Source organism: Amblyomma maculatum, chromosome 2, assembly GCF_055883805.1.
Source record: "Amblyomma maculatum isolate TAMU_Amacu chromosome 2, ASM5588380v1, whole genome shotgun sequence".
In the NCBI taxonomy this organism is placed as follows: Eukaryota; Metazoa; Arthropoda; class Arachnida; order Ixodida; family Ixodidae; genus Amblyomma; species Amblyomma maculatum.
The window spans coordinates 34179431-34199879 of NC_139345.1; the positions used below are offsets into that span (position 1 = coordinate 34179431).

General features: G+C 40.9%; 1 protein-coding gene across 1 annotated transcript in view; it reads left to right on the plus strand.

The window, feature by feature from the left end:
• The window catches only part of LOC146198322 (uncharacterized), a 55943-nt gene that overhangs the window by 21051 nt on the left and 14443 nt on the right, over nt 1-20449 (plus strand). The window contains exons 3-6 of the mRNA XM_084593768.1: nt 13161-13238; nt 15997-16098; nt 18375-18459; nt 20126-20332. Of these exons, the coding sequence (XP_084449894.1) occupies nt 13161-13238; nt 15997-16098; nt 18375-18459; nt 20126-20332 (472 nt within the window). The remainder of the gene's footprint in view (nt 1-13160; nt 13239-15996; nt 16099-18374; nt 18460-20125; nt 20333-20449) is intronic.

Genomic DNA, 20449 nt, shown 5'->3' on the forward strand with positions numbered 1-20449 from the left:
CAATCCTTGAATGACACAGATGTCAGTCGCAGAGAAACCAAGGTGTGATCAAGTCAAAATTAAATCAAATAAATTTATTCAAACATCCTACGATGCTTGGGGCACGGAAAAAAGCACCAGATGGGCTTGACAGGGTCCCTGCCCCCTACAAGGCATACAGTGGAAAGCATTGGATGCAACAATAACTTGCATACAGAAGCAGAACGCAGCTGCTAATAAACATAAACACATAGAGAAAGACAAAAATGTGATGTGTATAGCAAAGACACAGTTCTAGGTTATGGAAAATGAGATATGGTGAACAAAATATGGACAAAAGGAAAATTAAGAGCACTGAAAGAGTACATAGAGGTAGGTAGAGTTAAACAAAAGAGCTAACAATATTGCTGTACACACTCGTCCAGAAATACACTATGCAAATTCCTGAATGATTTGTCAAAGTTTGTTCAGGAGAGAGGCAAACAATATTTAAACGTTTGTGTCCCATAATTAGTGTTGCAAACACCAACTTTCCATCTTCCTAGATTTCATATGCAATACACAGCATGATTCAGTGAGTGTCTGGCTACTTCAGAAGTAGCTAATTAATTTTTTGTTCGGTTATTTGGGTATAAAAACTGTATGCGTATAATGCTAATCTTTTTAACAGCAGGGCTGTGTGTGTACAAGAAGGCACTTTTCTAATTATACGGATTGCACGTTTTTGTATATACAAAAGTTTATTAATATTTACAAGTGTAGTCTTTGCCCAGACAAGCATGCCATATTTTATGACTGATAAAAACAGTGCATTATATACCATTCTACTGACAGAAATGGTAAACAGTGAACAGTAGCAATGTAAGTAGCCAGTCGTGCACGATAGTTTCCGGACAGGGTTATTCCTTGGCGATGTAAGTAGCCAGTCGTGCGCGATAGTTTCCAGACAAGGTAAATAACAGGGTTATCCCTTGTCGATGTATTGCTACTGAAAGAGCATCGTCAAGATTGTTGTGTAGGTCAAGGGAAAGGGTGCTATTTTGAATGGAATGAAAGGTTGACTGAGAGTCTGTGTGTATAGTTCCGTGTTCATGGGAGTTTTGCGCCCCGCCGCAGTGGTGCAGTGGTTAGGGTGCTCGACCACTGTGCCCAAGAATGCGGGATCAAAATCTGGCCGTGACAGCTGCTTTTCGATGGAGGCAAAAAGCTAGGCGCCCGTGTGCTGTGCGATGCCGGTGCACGTTAAGGAACGCCAGGTGGTCGAAATTTCCGGAGCCCTCCACTACGATATCTCTCGTAGCCTGAGTCGCTTTGGGATGTTAAACCCCAAAAACCAAAACCAAACCTTCATGGGAGTTGTGTGGAGGTCTGCGTGGCATGAACAATGGGGAAGATTTCAAGTGAGGTCATGTTTTGATGTTTGGAGAAAGGTGTACACATCTCAGTTATGAGATCAGCCAAGTGTGGACAGTAAGTAAATGGGATAAGCCCTGATGCCTAAGTCTCTAAGGCAACAGGCATCAGTAAAGGCTACAGCGTGAGTGAAGAAGGGTGGGTTGGGGTGAGCAGCCTCGGTTTGATGGCAACTGTCGAGAAGTCCAGGCTGCATTTTGCAGTGGGTGGGCGCAATGCATAAGTTGGAGGGTAGCAGTAAAGCAGACATGTGAAGAGGAAGATAGATGAGTAAAATGCCAGCTTGCTGCAGTATCCAGTGACCCTGGTGGTTGCTGGACAGGCGAATGACCTTCTGTTCCCTGCGGAAATTGATGAGGGTCTGGATTGGGGAGGAAGATAGCTGTGCCATATATAATAATTGGCTAGACATGTGGACATAGAGTTGAAGGGAGGCTTTTATATAGAGCACTGAGGGCAGAAGAAAGCTTGTGGGTGTGGTATAGTATGTGGTCAATGTTTTATCTTATTGGCTCTGCTAATCTATACAGAGCGTGTGCTCCAGTAATGACTTGTCTTTTGAATGGCCCTATGTCTTCGTGAATTGATCTTTTTGAGGAAGCTTTAGCGTCAAAGTGATGCAAGCAGGCTTATAAAAGTCTAAAATAACCTTTTTTTATTTGACCTGAAACAGTAGCTGCATATCCATCCTTAAAATATTTTATAGAGTTTTGGCAGAACTTCCATTTTAGAAACAATTTTGGGCTTTGGATGCAGTCTAGAATAGCTCAGATTACAAATTTGGATTATTCGGGGCAAGTGTTCCCAAAGACAGAAACTGAGATGCATATGATAAAGTGCCCAAAAGAACATTTACATACAGAGATCAATCCGCATGAAATTTTACCCATTGATTTAATATGTAAATATTACGAAATGGAGATTACTGAAATATGCATTACTTTGAAAGATGCATTTGGTTTTCTTTAAATGTATGGTGGTTTGTGGTGGAGAGAAAGAACATTGATGTTCGTGGGCGAGGAATAACTAATTTCATGGTAGATTGCTCTGTTTTAATCTATCAGCCAGGACTGTGTCTTTTGTCCCAGTTGTCAATTTAGATTCCCTGACACCACCGCAGATTTCACGCTCCTTCGTGAACTCAGAGAAAAGCTCTGATTGGGATATATTCTATTAGAAAGTGCTGAGGCTTGAGACATGGTGAGAAAATATTATACTCAAAACCATAGTTGTGGATTCTGAGGCTCTACAACCTTAGACACAATGATATAGACCAAAAGGCTCCGCATACTCGCTAGTGTCTGCTAGTGTCAGTGTCTGCTTACAGACCCTTGTCTCCTCTTATGGCTGTTGCTTGGTTATTAGGATGCTGGCACTGTTTGTGACTATAACAAGCCATTATCAGCATGCAACTATGCATAACAGACACAAAAATGCATTATGTCCTGACTTCCATGATGGCGTAGCAGCAGTTCCATGCACTGCTATCAGCAAGCGGAGTAAATAATGAGTGGCCATGTCATTCAATCCAGACTGTAACTAGAACTAGTTTTTAGAACTAACTTTCATTCTTGTTTTATCTCGTGGTCTGATCACTTGACACCTACACTTTTACATTCATTTTATGGCGATAGTATCTCCTCCTGCACCAATACCCTTAAATACGAGCACTTATTTAGTAATTACTGGTAGATTGTAAACAAGGTCCCGATGTGGGAACCAAAATGTGTCACCTTTGTTTTGGTTGGCGCCATTTATTCTTTCATCAGTTACTGGCACCTGAACTGCTCGTGCTAATAAAAAGGCCGATATAAAATCTACATGGCTTTCAACCACCCAGGGTCACTATATTCTGTTGAAGAAAAATAAAAGGGAATTCTTATCTAGACAATAATATTTGTCGTAAAAAAATGAAAGCTGCATTCTAAAATAAACCAAAAATTTGTTGAATTTTTAAAAAACTTGAAAAAAGCGGGCGGGAGGAGATAAACACAAGTTGCATACTCGAATAGGCTTTATTCTGCCCGAGTACATGGCAAAATACAGTACTCAAACACAACCGTCGTAGCGAGCGAACGTCCCGCTCGCATACAGGGGTGATATAAAAACCCACCAAACGGGAGAAGCACACATGAAAAGGAGAGAGGAACATTCTGCTCACCACGCATGGCTTCGCGCTCACACGGTCCGCAGCGGTCAGTGCATACGATGACCGGGCGACTAAGATGACGTCGGCACTCTCCTCGATGAAAAGTTTGAACCACGCGCGTGCGTGATCAACCCACCGAAATATGTGAGAAAATTGCGAGAGGCGCACTTGTCTTGGACTGGGGAAAGAAGGTGTCCAGGTTACGCTGAGGAGGTAAGAGGGAAAACCTGCGGTGGTGTCTCTGCAAGAGACTGGGAGGTAGTGGATAGCAGGGGGGGGGGGGGGGGGGGGGGGGTCTGGTGTGCCCTTCTCGCACCATCCTCCCTGACAGCACGCGCATAAACTCGCGTGATAATTACACGCAGCCATTATAATGGTACAGGATATTCATGTGTATCATCACAATTTGAAGTATTTGCTCGATTTATATGCTTAATGGCCCCATGGATGTGGCAAAAATGCTTTCTACTTGTTTTGGCTGTGCAAGACAAAAACATGTAAAATAGAAATTTTGAGGTGCATTCAAACCTTTTCCTGTTTTATGCTTTCGAGCTAGACCAAGCACGAACATATAGGGAAGTAAAAAAGGACCTATTATTTTGTTTGTTTTGAGAAGTGTGGTTTTTGTCAATTTCTTTAAGCAACTTGTTTCTTGTGTACCTCTAATTACGTTGTTGGAAAAACTTTGATTCCTTTGCTGACTCTTCATTTGCATGCATTGAAAGGCTGCTACTCTGATAAAGCTGCGTGAGTGGTGCACAGTTAGCCTTATATTCGTTATTTTTCAGCTGTTGGATTTAGTATTGTTTAGTGTACCTGTTAATAATTGGATTAGGAATACCATAAAATAAAATTTGCTGGACTGCGACAAATATTTGATTTGGGCTGTTTTGCGAGTTATCTGAGGAGAGCAAAAATTAGTAAAATCAAGTGCGCAACATCCATCCAGTCACCATGCAGCACATAGTGCGAGAGTAAAAAGTGGGCACTCAGAGTGTGCAAAACTAATTAGTCGCTGGAGATTTTAGATAGAAGAACTTGCTGTTTTTGCCCACATTCTTGCTAGTTAAAAAAAAAGCAAAACAATTTTTGCTGTCTTTTCTAAATCAATCTCGCACAAGAATTTGCTTCAGCTTTATATAACTGTTTGAAATAGGTTGCAGGAATATCACCTGCCATGTGTGCACGCTGATTCTATCATGACTGCTTCCTTGTGTGCAAGGCAGGAGTCGCCCAGGTGTAGGATTTGCTTTCCATGCATACATTTGCATTTGTGAGGTTGTTCCTCCACCCCTTGTGAATGACATGTACAGGAAGGTGTCAGATGTGCCAAATGTGTGTATCTAATATGTATGTTAACCCATGCACACAGGTCTCGTACATTGGCTTGCGTGCACTTGCAGGCGGGCACATTTCGTCGAGAAAGTCTTATTGTGCTGCATTATATCTGTGTGTATAGGTTGTTCATTATGCTGTTGCGTAAGTCATGACACATTTGTTTTGAGCACTTCTGGCCTGGTATAAAACTGCGTCTTGGCTTATAAGGTCATCGAACAGCTGTGAGAGTGGTAGTGTTGTGTGCATATCATAATGACAGGAGTGCACACATTGCTTTTGCTATGAATGATGTGACTTGCTGTTAAGTGACATTTACTTGATGCACGATGAAGGCAGGGCACGGAAGTGCACTTTGAAAAAATGCTCATGCTGTTCTTGACACGGCAGGGCTGAATTTGTGTCCTTTTATGATAAGGATCCTTTTTGTTCAACCTTTATAGAAGTGCGTCTTGATGAGTGAGCCTGGTTTGCTGAAGATCTTAAACATGTATATCAGAGTAACTAATAAGGCGGAACAATGGGACCTAGATGAAGAAAAAATGACATACTGCTTGCGTCATTTCTTTTTCCATCCTCTTGAGCTGTTGACGTGTGCTATTCTACTTGCGATGCTTGTGTACCACCTTGTGCTGCTTGTTATGGTACTGGAAGTAGTTTAAGGAATTTATTTGCAAAAACTGAGCTTAGTCAAGTGTTGCTATCTTCTGAAGTGTGTTCCTGCTTTCTTGTGTACTACCCAATATCCTGTCACGTAGTATAAAGATACTTGGCTGTCATTTTTTATAGACTTAGTCCAGTAAACTGTACAGAATATCAATGTGGCCAATGAAGCAAGTTACCTTCGAGCTTTGGAGTTGATCTTGTTCATGTGGTGCTGAAAAGAATATTCGGGAGGCTACATATTTTTTGAATATGTCATGTTTGGCTGTCTAGGGTACAGAACCCAAAATACACAATTGAAGAACAGGAAATTACTTTTAAACTATATTAATAATTTTTTTAGTATAGGAAGGTAGTGCTTCAGGTTTGGTCAGCGAAGCTTCAAGTGTTAAATTAGCTGCATGCATTTGCCCATAAGATATCCATCCATAAGATATGGCCAACACAATACAAAAGCGAATGTGTCTGGTGCAGGGACACTGCTACACTATGCCACACAACATGGGAATGTAGGGAAAGACCCATAATGCCTAAAATAGATAGCCCTAGTCCTGAGCAGTGGGAGGACCTTCTAGCCGACTCGGGCGCATGGCATCAGCTCATGCTGGTGCAGCGAGCCAGAGCTGCTGCTGAGGCCGATGAACTCCTGGACAGAGGACTGCTGACTACTGCTCTTTCCTAACCCCCTAACCGTAACCCCAATTTTCCCCAATAAAGTTTATTAATCAATCAAATGCATTTGCCCTATGACATTTCCAATTTAAAGCTCAGGCTTTATTTTTGTCTCTTTTGATTGAAACACTGTCGACGAAACTGCATCCGTTTTGTAGATTGCACTACAGTTATATGACATTGCTGTATTTGGAATCACTTGATGTTGGCACCAACATATGTCTTATGTTTAATTCCATCTTTGCTTAACACAAATAAGCACAGGTGGAAACTAAAATAGTTTTCATATGTTAATTGTGCTGCATTGAGAAAAGTGTTTTATGATATGAGTTGGCTCTGAACGTCAAAAACAAAATGCATGTTTTCCGGTCTTAAGACTTGCTTTCTTTTTGTAGTGCTCCCAGACCTTTTTGAATATGTTCTTTAGGTAAAAGAGAGCGCTAGGACTAAGGGCTACTTGCCTGGCATAGTACAGTAATCTCAAGGCACAGTTTGTAGTTGTGCATAAACACTATTTCAGTGTGCTTCAGCAGAAAAAAAAAAGTTGAAAAAGTATACTAATAAATATCTGAGCACTTTGGCTACATCAGTTTACGTACTGAAGGGGTGTCACCTGTGGAAATTGTGATCAGTTTACGTACTGCAGTGGTGGCACCTGTGGAAATTGTGCAGAGCTCATATTTGATTAATACTCTTGGATTCAGTTTTGTTTACAAATCCAGTTTATCATGCGGGATCTTAAAGGCATGCTTTGATCTGTATGGGTTCATAAAATGGTTTTCGTACAGCTGCTATGCAGCAAAACACAGTGTATTGCTGTCTCAGTTTTGCTTTAAGTTTATTAGAGTTGTAGCATTTACATGATGCGAAGAACGATAGTTTTGTGTCCGGATATGTATAACTGAAATGTATAAATGAAATGGATAACTATTTGGAGTTTCCTATTATTATTGTAGATGTATCTTTTGCCCTGTTGAGGTTGCTTGCATTGTCTGGTGGCTGAAAAGAAAACCATTGCCTTTTACACTTGCTGGGTGCTGCATATAAAATAAACGTTGCTCAAGAATGAAGTGGGAACAGATTGAAACAATATACTTCTGAAGTAAATGTCTGCATGCATTACTAAAGAAAGGAATACACTGTGTCCCATATGCGGGTAAAGGAATCTGTATGGGAAAAGAAAAATAGGGAATGAGATATCCTTCTTGATGGCTGAATACTATTTATCTATTTATTTGCTTCTATATTAATTTGCATACCACAACTGGGCCGTACGGAGCATTAATAAGTGAGAGCAGATTTGAGATACATTACTTACTCAGTAATGAAAATGAACAAACATTGATTTACAATGCGAAAAAGAAATTTATATTCTTGGACATGTCAAAACAAAGAACAAACTAAAGAGAGAATAGGAGCATTGAATTGAAGAGCTTGTTTACTATAGGCATTCATTTTCCTGAAAGATTAGTAGAGCCATCTGGAAGGATGTTGGTTGTTTTACGGCAGTACTTGCAGGCAGTGCCACAGGTAAAATAAAGGTCAAATTTTGATGCCTATTTGTTCAAATGATGTTCTCTTGAACTTTGCACACATTGTCAACGCGTGCCATTATACAAGCTTCCAGATGAATGTGCATGTGGGAAAGCGGTGACTTATGATGCAAACATAAAAATGATAAAGCAGATTTTCTGCGCATGGTGAAAGATAAAGCAATTATTTTCATGTCACATACTCGTTGATGCTGCTAGTTGTGAGTAGTAAAGCAGCATTAATTAGTTTCTTATATTCTGCAGAGTTTAAGTACAGGCTGTTGGCCTACGTAGAGCGGAGCAGCTGCAGGGGGGAGGCTGAGATTTTTGCGGCAATGAACCGTGCCTTTTGTTTTCTGTGGACGGATTTTCCTCACTGGCTACCAGAGCAGCCCTAAGGGAGTTTCCTCAACTGTTTTTGTAGAACACGGTGCAATGCTTAGTGTGTTTAAAAAAAAGAGAGAGATATATATATTGTAAGTGTGCATTTGTTCAGGAAACCCAGATGGATCTAGCTGCTCAGGAGCAACTTGCAGGGGAGCGTCAGATTTAGACAACCACCAAGACAGCGGCCAACTTCTTCGTCTTCGGGCACACTAACACGTACTCATATAAGCCTCGAATTCATAAAAGCCATCGGGTGTTATAAAGGCAGTTTTCGAGCAGTCAGCACCAGCCAGCGGCACCTGCCAGTATCCAGAGCGCAAATCCAACGAGGAGAAATACTCGGTTCCCTGCAAGCTGCCCAGGGCATCGTCGGTTCATGGCAGAGCTGAGGCCGACATGCGATAGGGACGCTGGCGCAAAGGTGTGTTTGTACCGTGTTGACGGTGTGTGCAGTGACAGACGTGCGACCCAGAGCAGTTTAAGGAAGGTTGAAGGAAGAAGTGAAGCTCTGCAGGAGGGTGGCGAGTTGGTGAGTTGAGGAGGAGGGGGGACACCTTGCAGAGTCGACAACAAAGAGCTTCACTGATGACGGATACTGCAGCGCCCGTGTCGACAAGAGAGTACTGTGATACCTTCAAAAAACACTTGGATTACATTAGCAGGACGACACGGAGGAGTTGAAGAGTTCGAAACAAGCGCAGTTCTTGCCTTGGGAACTGCGACTGTTAGTTTCCCTCAACAGCACCGGTAGGATGTCGTAGAAGCGGAGACAGTGAATGGCGACAAGGGGAAGATGATTGGCTAGTGGTATGCATTTGACGATCGCGGATTACAAAGTCGGAGCCAAGTGGCAAGGGTTGCTCAGTATCTTAGGAGTAGTCCCGGATATCAGGCCGAGAAAGTGGAAGGCATCTGTTGGTTGCAAAGGTGTGTGATATTGCCCAGCAGCCTGCAAGAATAGCAAATTGGCTGGTTGTCTGCAGTACAGGGGAACTTGCGGTGGAGCGTCACGCATAGACAATGACCAAGATGGCGGCCAGCTTCTTCGTCTTTGCGTGCACCAACATGCTGACGCATTCCAGTGGCTGTAACGATGATGGTTAGCTCACTACAATATGTTTATCCCAAGAGATCTGGCTGGGTGCATTCAGGGCTGATGGCTTGGCATTGTACAAGGATGCCGCTTGCATATGCTACTGGGTGCATTTTTTTTTTTACTTTTTTAATCTTTTTTAGTGCATTTTTTCCAATAAGCAGCTTGGTATTCTTAATGATGCAGAACGCACTGCAGTTGCTGTGCATTCTTTTTCATGACTGAAAGTGGGACTTGAACCGAAAGTGGTCAAATTTTGATGCACATTAAAGAAGCAATGGTGGCCTAAATTGGTCCAAGGCTCTCCAATACAATATGCCTTATATCTAGGGATTTACAGAATAGAAAACTTGGCATATATTTTTTGGCTTTTATTTACTTTCCAGAAGTCACTATTTGTCAACAAATTGTACATTGAAAATGCTGTAAACAGTGATTATTGGCAAAAATAAATGCTCCAAATTTGCTAAAGGATGATAGAAACAAAGAATGCAGTTGTTTTACCTCAATGGGACACACACAATGCTCAGTTACAGTAGCAGGCTTGTTCACCTTGTTAAACTGAACATGTCAGCAATCTTGGGTTGGCATTGCTCATTTGAAGGTGATAATTATTGACAAGACGCTTGGAGTTATATGAGCTAGCTGCATGCATTGTACTTAGACCTGTCATTGAAAGCTTATCGAAGGTGACTTTGGCTGGAAAACTCTTTTCATGCATTGTGCATTACTGGAGATTTACTGATGAACTGTGATAAAGTGGAAGATAAATTCGAGCCACAAGTATCTATTCCAGGTTCCAAAAAAATATGGCAGGGAAGTTAATATTTTGTGACTAATACTGCCTTTCACGAACTTTTGACAGTGGTGGTATGTTAGCTCTTTACGGCAACAAGTTTAGGCAGCTGTCTGAAGCTTCCTCATGCTGCATAAGTTCCACTCTAGGAGTATGTATGTTTCTTTGTAGAACGCGAGTTCCTCTGGCAACTCATTTTTCCAGGGGCCACCTGTAATCTGTATGCCATAGCAGGTGTGGTATTGCTTTTCTTAGGACCTTCCATAATACGGTGAAAATGCTGTGAGCTACATTCTTCGCTCATAGTCTACCGCATTCGTTAGGTAGTTTACCTTTTAGTTCCCTGCTGTTGGTGTCCCATGCCTCTTTATTAGAACAGAGATAAGTTTTAGGCCAAGAAGAACATCGTTATCATAGCCTCCAGTTCTAAGGCAGTTATATCATACAGAAAAGGCCATTCGCAGAAGTTTTTGTAACTATTGTGGAGTGCACATGTGCTTAGTTCCTTTCTCTGACATCATCATGGGCTTTGAGAAGTTGCAAATAGGACACTAATTCATGATGAAATTTGAGAGAGCCTATAGAAGACACTCACTGTGGAGAGGCTCGTTGGCCCTACACGTAACAAATAATAATAATAATAATAATAATAATAATAATAATAATAATAATAATAATAATAATAATAATAATAATAATAATAATAATAATAATAATAATAATAGTGATAATAGTGATAATAATAATAATAATTAATAATAATAATAGTGATAATCAATGGGACTACACTCACTACAATGCAAAGACCTCTTGTATGCAACTCCAATTAACCTTGTCCTCTGCCAGCTGCATTGATGTAGTCCCAGTTAACTTCTTAATCTCATCAGTCTACCTAACTTTCTGCCACTCTCGCTGTGCTTGCTTTACCATAGAATCCAGTCTGTTACCCTTAGGTACCATTGGTTATTTTGCCTTTGTGTTACATGCCCTGCCCATACTCATTTGTTCTTGATTTTGATTTCTACTAGAATATCAGTAACTCGCATTTGTTCTCTGACTAACTGTGCGCGCTTCCTGTGCCTTGATGTTAAACCTATGGCTTTCCGTTCTATATGTGATTTTTCGTTCCATAGCATTGTGCGTTGTCCTCAATTTCAGTTGAACCCTTTTTGTTAGCCTCATAGGTAAAAGCTGGTAAGATGCAGCTTTTAAATACTTTCCTTTTGAGGGTTTTTGGTAGGTTGTCATTCATAGAGTAATTGCGAAGTGCACTCAATCCAATATCATTCTCCTAGTTATTTCACATTCTGGGCCCAGATTTGCGTACCAAAAATTATAGAAAATGATAAACCCAGGGCTTAGCTTCTGGTAGCTCACTATGCAAGCGTGATCCAGTACTCTGCACCGAGATTGCTAGTCTTTCTGAACACGAGCTTTCGTTGCCGTCAATATAAAAAAAAAGAATCCTGCACATCAACCAGTTATATTCGGTTGTCTGCCTGTGCTCAGGTGCTTGGCCATATTCACTGGCCCTTTGAAGGAGAAAATGAAGCATTGCAGAGAAAGCTTTCTCAGTGTGGTTTTAGAATATTGATGCTACTGTTCTGAGTGCTTCCCCAGTATTTCTGCGGCCCTAAAGGGAAAGTAGCAGGAAGGTTGTTTGGCTAAAAAGACCTTCAGCCAGCCTTAACGTGCCCAGAAATTGGTGCTCTTTAGTTTTAACTGATCTCGTCATTTTTTTTAAATTTTTTTTTTTTACTGGCAAAAGTTTATAGGTGTTTTTTTTGGCAAAAACTGGAAAGTATCTTCAATACTATAACTCACAGTGCTATTGGCATTTAAAATTTATTAAGCACAGCAGGACCACAGTTCCTTGGGTATGGTTGTTATTTCCTTTTTCTCTTCGTGTTGCCTTTGTGTGCAGCTTGCTTTTCATGGCGGCTTTATGGTAGCAGCGGTTGCAAACAAAATGCTGAAGGCATTGCTTGAATGTCAGCTCGATTCCAATGAAGCACCTCCCCCCTTCCTCTCCCCCTTTTCTTCACATTTGTCTTTCATGACTCTGCTGACATTCTTTTGATAAAGGACCAGTGGAAAGGCCAACTGTCTGCATTACAGAGCATTTATTGTCATTGGCATGTGGCATGTGTTTTCTTCCTGGTGCTATGTTTGAACTTCTTTTGCCTTCAAATGCTAGCCTGGCTAGCAATCATTATCTGTGAATCAGAGGTAGAGAAGCACTTCTGGCATTAAAGTGAAAAACAAAAGTGGGAAGAACAAAATCCTTACTTCTTGCACTGTGTGATGCACATGCAAATGTAATTTCATTCAAATGCCTTTTACTTTCAAGAAAGGCTGTAAAGTATATTGTCATTTTATGTTTTTACATGAAAACCAAGTTTGTTCTTCAAAATTATGGAACACTAATAGCCACCTCTGTGGTCTGCAGTGGGTTTGGCCTGCTGATTGTGAGGTTGTGGACTTGATTGTGGACTTGATTTCTGAACACGGAAGCTGCAATTTAGCTAAGATAAAAAATAAAAAACATTGATAAACCAAGATTTTGCCACCATTAAGGAAACCAGGAGGTGACTATTGAGCCTTTTATTCATACCTGTTAGCATGTTTTCTTGCATACTGAAGCAGTTTAGTGCAGTGAAAGGAACATTGGGGTGGGAGCATGACGTGATCAGATGAATTGTCCTGCTTATTCTAAGAAATGAATCTATGGAACAGAGCAGCATCATTATTTTCTTCCTGCAGTAACCATCAAAGTCATGCTGTAAGGTGTTCTTTGTGGAGGAAATTGCAGAGGAAACATGACTGATTATGTATGGCACTTTGTGAGGTTAAGTAGCTGATTCAGCCGTGTATAGCTAGGCACCGGAGATGGTTCAGAGCTAACTCTGCAAGTCCGTCTGATTAAACCTAGTATTAGTAACGCAATTCTCTGGTATTTTTTTTTCTCTTGTATGATTAAGGATGAAATTGGTGAATTCCTGATGTGTACGAGATAAAACTATGCTATGGTCTTGGAATTTTATTAATGGATGCTGTATGTGTGCAAGTTTTTTTTCTTTTTGACACGGTAGTGATTTGTGCTTATTAGGTCTACATCTCTTCATTGTCTGTCCTGTGCAGGGTTCCTACTGGGAGCTGGACCTCAAGTCAGGCAGTGAGCTGCCGTGCCGAAAGAAAAAGTTGAAGTCATACGATTCAGTAAGCGTACTTGCTATCAGTGTGCTGTGTGCACTATGCCATCATAAGCTATCGTTGCCAGTTCAGGGTTTAGGAAGTGTTTTGGAAACATAAATGCAGTTTTGTCTGGGGAGATGCTAGAAATTTTGTTCTTATAGAGAATAAAGTAGCAAGGGGAGATGAGTCTATGATGACTTCAGTCCAACTTTAGTATAATGACTCGAGAGTTAAACCCTACAGATGTCGTAGTATCAGATTAAATGAAAGAAGGGCAGTTTTGCAATCTGTATTCCAGCAGCACTCTGCATACATCTAGACACGTGAGAGACTCCTGTAAAATTGGCTGAAGCGTTTTGATCAGCCTGTTGTTTACGTCCAAATAACCAAAGGCAGTAAGTGCACAGTCTTCATAATTATTAGCCACATGTTCTGTTTTGGAAAGTTGTTGTCATTGAAAAAGATTGAAAATGCAGAAATGCCTGGCAATCTATCAAATATTAGCACAAAATCAAAGGTACATGTTATGGACGAGAAGTTGTGTCTAATATATTAAGCCACTGTGAATATCATGTAGTGGTCACTGTGGAGGCTGTGAAGAGCAGAATGCTCAGTATAGGTTTTATGGTGCAAAATTATTCCTCACCTTGAACAGGAAAAGCAGAGAGCTGATACCAAATGCTCACATCAGTTAATTCTATGGCAATGTACTTGTATGAAGGCACCTTCTAGTGGCTGTTTGCACTCTGGTAGCCAGGAACACTTGCCAGCAGTAACGAAAGAAATGTTTTTGCGCAGACCCAAATTTCACATGCTAGTATTTTAGTAACGTGTCCTTTTCATACCTCACTTGTTTGTTCTTGATAATCCATATTGAGTCTAGCTTTAAAGAGAAAGTTTTTGCCTGTAGTTTTTAATTTCTTTGCAGTGGTTTGAAGAACAATAGAATTTGCAAGTAAGCAGGCCGGGTTTCTTTGCAGACTCCTCTTTAAGGTGTGTGTGTGTGTGTGTGTGTGTGCGTGCGTGCATGCGCGCACGCGCATGATTTTTTTTCACTCTACGGCACCCTTTAGCCGTGCTTCCAAACATGCAATAATAAGGTTCTCGGCCGGCAGAGGCGAAAAATAAACAGGAAATGGTGTTTGCCACTGAGTTGTTTAATAGAGCCTCTGCAGCACTTTAAAATGCCACAGGTTTTGAAAGGGTCCCTTTTAGTGTGAAAGCATTGAGCCGGAGTCTACTACCCCTAGCAAAACCTTGTTCTGCGTGCTTGTGGAGCCACTGCATAACGTCTGCACAACATGAGGTGCAGCTCACTGTAATACGAGATTTAATTGATGACAAATACGCAGCTCATCTCAGCCAACTACACAAAGCAAGACGATGGAGGAGCAAAATTTGCGCGGCACCAGTTTAGCACAATATTTTGAATTTTAGGCAAAATTTTCTGCAATTTTTCTTACACATACTAGAACTTAATGGTATCATATGTGCTCCGCAACACAGCTAAGGGACCAAGGCCATTGCCTAGTTACTTTGGTAGAAGCAGTGGCCTCTTCAATGCAGAAACGTGATAATGCACTTCTAGATAGTGGACTTAGCTGCATCAAGTAGCTCACTGATGTCAAATTAACATTTCTTGAGTAGCTCGCAAATATATATAGGTGTTCATGTGCAAGAGAAGAGAGGCAACATGCAACACCCATGGAAAGCTTTCGGAATACCAAAGGCCTCTTTTACGAAGTGCTGCATTTCTACAACGGCATTTGCATACTACTGTAGACACTGCCACAACAATTTCAAAGACCTGCAGAGAAACGTTATTGTCATATGTTTGAGAGTACAAGGAAAGGCTTGGCCTGTTATTTGGAACATTCCTTTAAGCTTTGAAGTGTCTTACAAACCATCTTTTCATATCAGCTTTTTCGTCTGCAAAAGGGGGCTGTTCTTCACATTTTTGTCACCATTTTTTTGCAGTCGACCAGAGGCAGATGTCACTGCGTTTTTGAACCGAGGAACATTTTTACACATATTGAACGAGCATTTTTTGTTATTCTTAAGACTGGTGAAAGGTTGCACAGGTGCTTATTGCTAAGAATGGTCATTGCTGCCAAGTCGCATAGGTATCCAAAACCAGATGGGCCTTCGTGAGAAAGAATGCGTGAGAAAGAATGGGCATATTCTGCATATTTTGGCAAAAGAGCCAAAATAAGATTTCATAGGCCTATACTTCTGATTCAGGAATTTGTAGGCATTACAAAATGGCTGCTAAGCAGCTATTAACCTATCATTCGGGCTTACATTCCAAGAGGGCTCAGCGGGGGTATGCAAGAATGAACAGGCATTTGCCAGCATCTCAGTTTCTAGATGCCAGCAGCAGCAAATGGGTACATTTATATTATGTAGCTTCTGCTGAAACATGATCAAAGTATAAATATATTCATCGCTCAGTGCTAGCAACTCCATTGCTGCGAGGTAGAAGGCATATGTTCAGGCAACTGTAAACTGAAGGACTGCATTAACTGTGTGGTGTCATGTGGGTATGCTCTGATGCACAATGCACTGCATGAATTATCGCTGTTGCTTTTACACTCGCTGATGTATTGTCATTGACCTCTACACCTCTCTGGGTTTTGCTATTTTCTGTTGTTACGAGATGATGCTTGAATTGGCAGTGTTCTTTGCCAAGTGGGAGACTGACTGGCTGTGGGCACTGTCACTTTCTGACAAGAAATTGCAGTTTGAAATTTTCAGCATTTTCTTTTTTTACTTTTGTGTGCAGGTGTACCCTTACAGTCCTGAAACTGGCCTTAGCACTTGGAATCCAGAGCCTGAGAGCCACTCTTCACCTCCAGACAACAGTGTTGCCATTCCTGAGATTAAGGTATTGCAGTTTTCTTGCAATAAGTGGGTTAAGTGGAGAAATATGGGAGAGGCCTTCGCCCTGCAGTGGGTATAATCAGGCTGACGATGATGATGATGATGATGAGTTTTCTTGCACTCTCTTGTGGCACATTTTTGAAATGCTTGCTTTCTTGTGCAAAGTTTCTTCTTCTGTAGTTCTGTGTTAGCGAGTACACATCACTTTCTGGGCTAGATGTGGTTGATGCAATTGCTGACTTCTAATATTGGTCCACTCTTACATTTTGCTTAGCATTGGGTTCATTTAGCTGCTGTAAGTGTTAGGTTTGGTTTGGTAAAAACAAAGAATAAGTTTGTGCTACAATGTCTAAATACTTAGCGAAATAATGTAAATAACCTTAATTGCATAAATGAAAATGCAAGTGGTGTATTCATGCGGAATCTGTGCAGCAGTGACTAATGAACTTGTATCGAATCTGTCAGGATTATGGTAGCAGTGCCAATATTTTTATTTTGCCTGTTTTTAACCTTTATTTCAAACATAAACGGCATGGCAAAAGGCTTCTGTAAGCGACTTTGTGGTATCTAGAATTGTAGAGTTGGGCTGTTGGTAAAATATTTATAATATTAACACTATTTTGGGGTTAAGTAGGCTTTATATTTGCCTTCCCCAAAAAGTCTGTCCCAGAGTTGACGAGTTCCATTTGGGTGCTGACTGTGTGCTGCATTTATTTTATTTCTGTGCAACTTTATTCTTGAACAATGTAGTAAAGTTGGGCAGGTGCCATGCACATGTTGAAGGCAGGTGTTGCTTGTTCTGGATGTACCAGTGGTGACAGACTTCGCCACCAGCTATGATTTTCACTTGGCGCTGGTTCTATCACTTGGCCTCATGATCTCATCGAAAGATGGCTGCATTACCATTTCATGACCATTGCGCAAATTTTAGACACAAAAGGCTGTATCACATTGACATTGGTATGTAGTGAAGCCTGGATGCACTAGCAAGGATATTTTAAATTAGTGGATGTATCTAGTGCAAAGGTTATCCCCTTCAAAATGACATGTAAAAGCATAGCAAAGTCATGCAGTATATCAGAAATTTTTCCAACTTTTCTTAATTTCATTGAGCAATTGTTCTATTTGCAGTGCACTGGTAACAGGATTAGACGTCCCAAGATAGACTGGGACTAATTTCAAAGCACCGGCCACCGTGGCCTTTAGGCTTAGCAATGCCTAGCGAAGCAGTGCGTCTCCAACATGTCGCTGTAAGGAGTGTGTCACTTGCCTGTCTGCAGTGTTTACTTGATTTTAGGTTACAGATAAGCTTAACTATTGAAATTTTTGCATGTAAAGTTAGCAGTTTACAGAGAGAAAGAGAGAAAATATTTATTGTGGCTTTGAAGTTTTGGCTGTGGCTGCTGTGGTGGTGATTATGGCCTGGTTGATCAGCTTTTACTGCTCTTCTAGGCTCTCGCTGGATAGCACTGCCTCCCTCTGCTCCATTGTTGAATTCTGTATTTTGGGGGCTGCCATTATTTTGGCTGTGCCGTGTAGTATGATCCAAATCATTATATGTCTATTTCGTGATGCCCTTGGAATACAGTATATATAGGTTTGGATTCAGCTGTACCGCATTTTAACATACTGTGCTACTAGATTATGTATTAAGGATTATATGGATGATTGCAGCTGCTGCAAGACTTCAGGTATTTGCCGAGCTGAGTGTTGCTTTCCACATGCTGTTTAAAGGGCCACTGAAGATAACTCTATCCGATTTTTGATCTTAGTATTAACCTTTTTTTTTTCTATGGCTCTGTTGGCAGCTTATTCAGCAGGAAAATATGTAAATATTTATGCAAAATTGGAAGTTAGTGATACGATTTTTTTTTTTTTTGCACCACTTGTTTAGAACTTGTGCTGATAACAATGTCAAGAAAAGGCTATGATCTTTGCCAGTGTTGGTCAGAAACAGATGGGAGTGTGGTCCAGCCTCAAAGACCAGGAGACATAAATGTATTTTATGACATCACAGCTTACTAAGGAGAATCACAGTAGCAGCTAGCCTTTTCTAGTTTTGTAAAGCTATTTTTAGTGCAAGCAGCCTTTCTCCCATAAAAATATGGTAGTCAGTAACTGCTGACCAACTTAAATTTGTACTCAGTTTGGGTTTAAAGACTGTACATATCTTATGTATCCCTGACCTGAATTCGGAGTCATGCTACTAGTTTATTTTATAAATTTCTTCTTTTTGATGCACACAGTTTTGTTACTTTCCTGCCAATTTCCATCTTGCAGCAAGAAGTCCTACGGCCTGAATATGAGGTTGAAGATGATCGGTCACGAGTGTCAACTGAGTACTACGATGAGCCTGTCAAGACAAGTGAGTTGTCTGTGGTTGCTTATGCAGTGGAACCTCACTAATGTGTACCCACTTATAATGAAGCTGTGTTTGAAAGGTAGTTGAGGGGCAATGTAATTGCTGTGAATCCCAAGCTTTCCCACCATTGAAACTAAGTATCTTATGAACAGTTGTTAACCGCAAATGCATAGCTTTCTGGTCCTGGAACTGCATTAGGCTGCAAAAATATTTTTCATCTTTGTGCAGAGTACAGTTTATTTACAAAATGGTGACTTGCTGCGAGCTTTTTCAATCAAAGTGTTGACATAGCATAAATATGTGTGGAAGCCAGAGCACCTGCCAGAAGCCTTGCATAACAGCCATCTACTGCTGGCAACATTATAGCAATTTCCGATCCTTCCCAATATATGGCCCAGCTGGTCATGCCTAATGTGGGAGCCACATGTATGGCATTTTTCTGTTTTTACTATAGGACATCAGCTGTAATGGTGTTGGCTGAAGTTGTTTCAACTGTGGGTCAAGCATGGTGTCTAATGAAGCAGTGTTTGCATTGGCTCTAAATAAGAATGAATTTCTTGGTGTCATCACAGACAATTGTGATTTGCAGCTAGTGAGTAGAGAAAACTCCAAGTATTATTTTTGTTTGTCTTTGTGTCCACCGGGTGCCTGTGTCACATCGATAGCAGTGACAAATCAGACTGAACATGCCCTGCAGTGTGCTGGTGTAGATGCAGAATATAATTTCTTTATCAAAAAAAGATACGATGAATACAATTATGTAAAATGCTTTTTCAAGAACTGTCGAAAATACTAACAAAAGCTGCATGCTGAGAAGCTAGTTGCGGATTACTTAGAGTTAAATGGCTGCTCAGCATGATGATACACAACTTCGAAACTGTGATAACTTTTCATTGTGGCTGCAACCACTAACAGAGAAGTTTACTATCCCCTGGAAGCTAGTCACGAAAATTTGGTGCTGCTATTGACTACAAGGTCATGGCAGTTTTTTTTTTTTTTTTATCCCATAGATTGAAATAAAAGTGGCGTGTGGCTTTTGCTTACTAAATATGCTTAGTTTCTAAAGTTGTTTCGCAACCCTACAGAAATCTGTTGTCCAAACTATTTTTTAATACTGTCATCAAGTGCTTATTAATAGTGTTCAGTGGCATACCCATATCATCCTTGATTCCTGTGTTCTTGCAAAAAATGTTTGGGCATTTATTGCATGCCAGTGACATTCATTCTTTTGTTGTGACCTGCTGGCGTGTTGGTATTTTTTTTATTTCTTGAATATACTATACTCACAGAAAAGCTTTAAGTTGATGGAAACACTTGCAGACTCTATTTTTCAAAAAGACGGAAACAGCTTTCTTCTGAGACAGGATGGTGACTAATATTATCAAAGTTAGCACTTTAGAATCACATCTTGTCATCATCTTGAGCTTGGTGAGCAAGAAGAGCTACAAAATAAAAGTCCTAAGCTAAATTACACCCAGCGGTGGCGATGAAAACAATTGTAAATAATGGCAGAGCAAATTCTGAGGCTTGATACATATTGGTAAGTCCAAGCAGTTGAGCCTTGGAAGAAGTCATTTTAGTGCTTATCTGCACCAGCTGCAGTTAGGCGCATTGAGATGAGGTGTCAACAAGCACATTGTTTTCCTCTCTCATCTCCTTGGCCTTGTAGTCATGGAGTCATTCACACATGAGCAGCTGGTGGAGCTGACAGCCACACTGGCGTCACTGCAAGAGGCTGAGGCCACGGGGTACGCCAGCCACCCAGGTGATGCTGGGCTGCTGGCAGCAACTGCACCCAACCTGGCCCCATCCCCTCCTCCTGTGCCTCCCGTATTGCACAGGCTTGAAGCCGCTTCCCAGTCGGCTGCTGTGCCTGGTGAGTGATTTGCTTTTTGTCAGTGGATGATTTTATCGCATCTATGGCTGAACAGAATAACCAACAAGCCGTAATACATACTTGTCGCTCCGAGCACATTAAAAAAAAAAAAAAACT